Source organism: Octopus bimaculoides, chromosome 20 (assembly GCF_001194135.2).
Source record: "Octopus bimaculoides isolate UCB-OBI-ISO-001 chromosome 20, ASM119413v2, whole genome shotgun sequence".
NCBI lineage: Eukaryota > Metazoa > Mollusca > Cephalopoda > Octopoda > Octopodidae > Octopus > Octopus bimaculoides.
In genome coordinates, this window is record NC_069000.1 from 33,774,166 (window position 1) to 33,780,506 (window position 6,341).

Consider the following 6,341-nt stretch of genomic DNA (forward strand, 5'->3'; position numbering starts at 1 on the left):
TATACATTCATACATATATATTCACACATACATACATACATACATATATACATACATACATACATGCTTACACACACACACGCACACACACACACATATACATACATACATACATACATACATACATAGTTTGCATACATGAGGCTGATTACATCATAGGAGTTAAAAGGCAGCTCCTTGAGCAACACCCTTTGTCTGATAACCTTATACACATATCCAAAGAAGTCGCACGACTCTACCGCAACGTATCATCAGATGAAGGGATGATCCTATATGAGCAGAAGACAATGCATGGATATGTTAGTAAGAAAGCTCCGTGATGATAGTAACATCGATAATGAAAGCAGTTTATCATGGACCAATAGCCGGATTACTACCTCCTACTTTGAAATAAACTGAATAATGACATAATGCATGCATGCATGCATACATACATACATACATACATACATACAAACATACATACATACAGTTGTCTAATGTTCCACGAGTCATTTGGTAATAAAATTTTGGTTGTCTTGAGACTATGATATAATGGAAACAATGAACGCAAAATGAAAGAAGACAGCACATAATGGACAAGTTATAACAAAATGTTCTATTAGCTTAGTGATTAAAGGGGAGAGAAAGAGTCTTGACATTTCGGACATTAGTTATTCATCAGGAGGAAAATATAGAAGAAAAGTAAAGGAGACGAGTGAAAGAATTTCCGACTTGCAATTTCACTCACAAGACATGGATATTCCGAGGGTTATGATAGAAGACACTTCCTCAAGGTGCTGCACATTGGAACTGAACCCGAAACCAAAGGCGAGCTTCTTAACCACAGATACTTTGAATTGAAGCAAAGGAAATGGAGCATGTAAAGTCGATCGAAAAGAGCCTAAGTGAACTTTCTTTATGCAGTCAAACCTGAAGGAAACTGTTAATCGGTCTTTATCATATGGGATCTCATTTTAACGTAATTACTGTAAAATTGTCTTCATTGGTGTGTCATATACGTATAATAGAAACAGATTTGAAACACACACAGATTGAGAGAAACACATACATGATATACTTTGAAGAGATTTCATACTAGATTACAACAACAATAACGATATTTAATCGGTGTAAGGTTACAGATTCGGTGAAGAGGAGTTATCCGATTATATCGATCTCACTGCTTTGTCGCTAATTTATTTTGTATCGACCACTGAAGTATGAAAAGTAAAGTTGGACTCAGAACATGAAGAGCAAAGCAGTGCAAAGCAGTTTTCCCGACGCTCTGATGATTTGTGACAAATCGCCCTCGACTGCAATGGTAGTAATGTTTTCAAATTTTGGCACAAGGCCGGCAATTTTAAGAAAAGGGCTAAGCCTATTGCATTGACCGCAGTATTCAACTGGTACTTGTTTCAGTGGGCCTGAAAGGATGAAAGGCAAAGTCGATTTTAGTTGAATTTAAACGTAGAGCGCAAAGAGCCGTGAAAATATCGCAATGCATAACGATTTTGTCAAACCACTCTCGACAGCAATGATAATGTTTTCAAATTTTAGATCAAACCCACAAATTCAGAAAGAGGATTGCATAGATAAATGAAGCACGGGAACGATGCCACAGGAACCATGCCACTTATCGCCCCTGGAAGGATGAAAGGCCAAGTTGACACCGTTGAGATTTAAAACTTAGAAAGTAGGGAGCCGTAACGTAAGCTGTATCGCTTCTACCATCACTTACCTTTGTGGCATTTGAACTCAGAACGTAGAGCCGTAACAAGGCATTTGTCCAATAATCAAACGATTCAGCTAAAGCATCGCCATCATAATAACAACAACAACAGCAGCAACAACAACAACAATAATAATAATGATGATGATGATGATGATGATGATTTATATATAAACACAAGATCAGAAATTCGGGGCCAGGGAACAGTCGATTAAATGGATCCAGGTATTTGAGTTGTACTTTATTTTATTCAGCCCCGGAGAGTAAATGTCAAAGTTAACTTCTGCGGTATTTGAAACATGCCGAAACAAATACCGCAAGCGCTCGAGTAATAATAAGAATAATAGTTTTGAATTTTGGCACAAGGCCAGCAATTCTGGGGGAGGGGTTAAATCGAGTACATCAATCCCAGTGTTCAACTGGTACTTCTTTTATAGATCTTGAAAGGATGGAAGGCAAAGTCGACCTCGGCGGAATCTGAGTGTAAAGACGGACGAAATGCCGGTTTGCTAACGATTCTGCCGGCTCACCGTCTTTGGAGTAATAATAATAACGATTTCAAAAATAGGTACAAGGCCACAAATTTGGTGGGAAGGATTAGCCGATTAGACTCATTTACTTGGCTGATACTTATCTTATTGTCCCAGCAAAGTTGAAAGTCAAAGTTGACCCTGGAAGGTTTTGAACTCGGAAATTAGAAGCACGAAACTAAACAATGTGAGGACCTTAGTTCGATGCTCTATTCCCTTCAATAATTATCTCTCACGTCGACACAAGGTCATAAACCATATCCCCTTTTTATACGGGTGCATCTCTGGTACTTAGAGCCTGGATGGAGGAAAAACTTTTTCAACCCTGTATGAGATTTGAAACTCAGAACATAGAAGGTCGAAGGTAATCGCTGTTAGATATTTAGTCTGAGATTCTGTTTTTCCCCCGGGTAACTTTCAATCATTTTATTTGAAAATGATGAATATATCAGAATTATATTATAAAAAAACAACAACAATGAAATTTGCTTCTTTTGCACAAAGCAGTCTCTCACCTTTTCCTTGTCAATTACTCACTTTTTACTTTCTTTTTAAATGTTAATTCACTGAATAAGATTTTATGCTATTCGGTGAATCTTGTTTGCGATAGAAATAGCATAAAATAAGCGTGAAAATTGCAGCAAGTCCGTATGATGCTGTACACAGCATGAACAACGCCATGTACGACTGAGTGTAGTCATAGAGTAAACCTTGAAAAAGAGAAATAATAAATATATTAGTACAAAGACAGGAAACAACAGCAACAGTAATGCTGACGATGGTGATGATGACTTCTGTCTTAGCAAAAATGACTACACAAATTCGAAACTTTCAAATACGTGCATTCTGAGGTGCTCACACACGCGCATGCGCGTTTGTGCATAGATGGTGGATGAAAATCAAAGATATGTCAATATTAAAAGATATACACACACATACACATAACAATAATAATCCTTTCCACTATAGGCACAAGGCCAGCAATTTCGGGGAGTAGATGAGTCGATTACATCGATCCCAGTACTCAAATGGTACTTGATTTATCGATCCCGAAATGATGAAAGGCAAAGTCAACCTCGGTGGAATCTTTGATTCAGAACATAAATACGGACGAAATACTGCTAAGCATTTTGTCCGGGATGCTAACGATTTTGCCTTTTACCCTTTCAAGGTCGATAAAAGAAATACCAGTTGAGTACGAGGGGTCAATATAATCGACTTACCCCACCCCCTCGAACATGATGTCCTTGTGCCAATACTTCAATTCAATGGATAGATGTTTCATTTATAAACATCTAATTAGTAAAGCGAAAAAAAATAATAATAATCAGAAAAGCCATTCCTAATCAATTTTTCAAATATGTAATATTGTACCAAAGGACATTCTATTTCCAGTTCTACAATACATATACATACATACATGTATATATATATACATATATATGTGTATACTTACATATATATATATATATATATATACATATATTTATATATATATACTATACTATACATATATACATTTAAATACATATATATATACACATACACATATATATTCTTACAGACACACATATGTGTATATATATATATATATATATATATATATATATATATATGTACATACATATGTGTATATATACATATATATAATATATATATATACATATACATATATATATTTATACACACACGCGCGCATACACCCACACACCCACACGCACTCACACACACACAGACATACATATTGATGTTGTGTCTGTGTTTGAGTGTAAGTGCAGGTGTACCTGTTCTTGGGTGGTATACTGAATCCATCGCCCGGTTTATCTCCCACCACACGGTGACTTTACCAGAAACGACTATGAGTATCCAGGCCAAGTTTCCGGTATTAGGATACCTTCGTCCCGTCGTCCCTTCCTCCCGTTAGTCTTGGAGACCATGAAAAATGACACAAGTGCTGTTGTCCTGCTTCTTTTTCCAGAAGAAAGAGTAAGAACAGTACTGAAGGTCAAAAATAAAAAGAAAAAGAAGAAAAATGTGTGATGGATACTGGAATGAAGTTAATCTTTCTCCTAACAGAACCAATTTAATAGAAAAGCCGAATATTGTATCACTGATTTCTAGCGTACCTGCAAGTGGAGGAGAAACGATGAAACCTGTTCCTTGGAAGAAAGCTACGACACCAAATACATGTGTGAGGTTTGCGACTCCAACCAAATCTGCAAGTAGTATTGTCCTCAGGGAAATGATCCAACCTAGGAGAAAAGGATTTCATCATTTGTTATGCATCTTTATAATTTTGTGGAAAAAAAAATTGTAATAGTAAGGGTTAATGATAAATCTTCCAATGGCAGGGGATTAAACATGTGGATATTTATAACATAAGGAGCGTTCTGGGATATAGAAAAATGAGTAGATTTATAATAATATGATCTTATGAAATCCAAAAACCGGATCTGAAATATATAGAAGGCAACATTACTGCAAGGAAAATACATGCATAAACGTCGATTTTTGAAAGAAATTATATGCTTCCTCTTTTCTAACCATAATTTTTATTCTGATTGAATTCAGAAAACCAAGGTACTTTAATAATATGAAAAAAAATTGCACTATGTAACTTTTTTATTTTTTTGTCTTTCGTCATTAAGTGTTATTTCCTATTTACTTATATCCACAAATCAAAGTAAATGACTACTATTCCCTTCAACTTTGCTTTTGTGATCAGAACATCAATGTTTTAAAAATTACCTATTTTCCATTACATTTCAGACAGATTCAGTACAGAGTTGCTGAAGCAGAATTTTCTAGAAGTTTCTAGAAGTTTCTAAAAGTTTCAAGAATTTCTAGAACATTCTGTCAACATAGATGGCAGTAAAAATACACGGATCGTAAGCTCAACCATTCAGTTTACTTCTAGCCTTTCAAGTAGAGACAAGTTTGAGAAAAGCACAGTTTGAAGGAAATATTTGACGTTTTTCATGCTTTCTATGGGTAAGCAAATAAGAAAGAACAGTTAGCACATTTACAACATACTTTGAGTATCTAGAGCAGAGTTGGGCAACCTTTCTCGAGAAGCAGGCTACACAAGACATGACGCATCATCAGGCAGGCCACACCACTAAAACAAACTCAAGGTAATATTTTTTCAGGAGAAGGCAGCGAGCGGGCATAATCGTTAGCACGCCGGATGAAATGCTTAGCGGCATTTCGTCCGTCTTAACGTTCTGATTTCAAATTCTACCAAGGTCGATTTTGTCTTTCATCCTTTCGGGATCGATGAAATAAGTACCAGTTGAGTACTGGAATCGATTTAATCGACTTAGCCTTCCACCTGCCCCGAAATTACTGGCCTTGTGCCAAAATTTAAAACCAAAATTTTGTCTGGCGTGCCATTCAAAAAGTTTCGCGGGCCGCAGTGCGCCCCTGAATGCTCCAGAGTGATGAGAGTGTGAGATGTTGGTGGCATGAAGCGCGTAGCGTAATCATAAATATATGAATCAATTTACCAAGTATAAATGTTGTGAAAGCAAGTATGCGTGTATGTGGGCATGTGTGAGTGTATGTGCACGTATGTGTCAGCGTGTGTGTGTGTGTGTGTGCGTGTGTGTAAATGCGGGTTATTTGACATGCGTAATTGCAAAAATAATGTTTTACTTACCAATGAAGAAACCAAACACTCCAGTACAGAAGGCAAGTATGTAAACAGAGTGAACGAGAGGCATGACGGCCACAACAGCGCAGACCATAACCATGGCGAAGCTGTAGGCGTAGATGATGGGGACGGGTAGGAAATCTATGATCAAACCGACAACCAGTTGACCAACCGACACCATAATACCCAGCACTGAGACAATCATGGCAACATCGACGCTGCTTATGCCAAGGGACAAAGCGTAGCTGGGTAAGTGAGTGAGTACTGCTCCCTGGACTGACATGGAAAAGAAGAGAAGGGGGGGGAAACAAGGGATATTATAACGTTAATGATGACAAATGACGACTCCAAAGAAAATGCAAGGACAAGAAGAAGGTGAAGAAAGTGGAGAAAGTGAAGAAGAAGAAGAAGAAGAAGAAGAAGAAGAAGAAGAAGAAGAAGAAGAAGA

General features: G+C 37.1%; 1 protein-coding gene across 3 annotated transcripts in view; it reads right to left on the minus strand.

The window, feature by feature from the left end:
- Positions 1-28: 28 nt before the first annotated feature.
- The window catches only part of LOC106879734 (monocarboxylate transporter 9), a 61,993-nt gene continuing 55,680 nt past the window's right edge, over positions 29-6,341 (minus strand). Inside the window, exons 6-9 of one of the 3 annotated variants that reach the window (XM_052975178.1) lie at positions 5,900-6,169; positions 4,368-4,493; positions 2,757-2,951; positions 29-1,406 (exon numbers count right to left, since the gene is read on the minus strand). In XM_052975178.1, the coding sequence (XP_052831138.1) occupies positions 2,800-2,951; positions 4,368-4,493; positions 5,900-6,169 (548 nt within the window). In that variant the 3' untranslated portion in view covers positions 29-1,406; positions 2,757-2,799. Of the gene's footprint in view, positions 2,952-4,025; positions 4,240-4,367; positions 4,494-5,899; positions 6,170-6,341 lie in introns of all 3 variants that reach the window. The other 2 variants (XR_008266380.1, XM_052975177.1) reach the window with 2 other exon arrangements.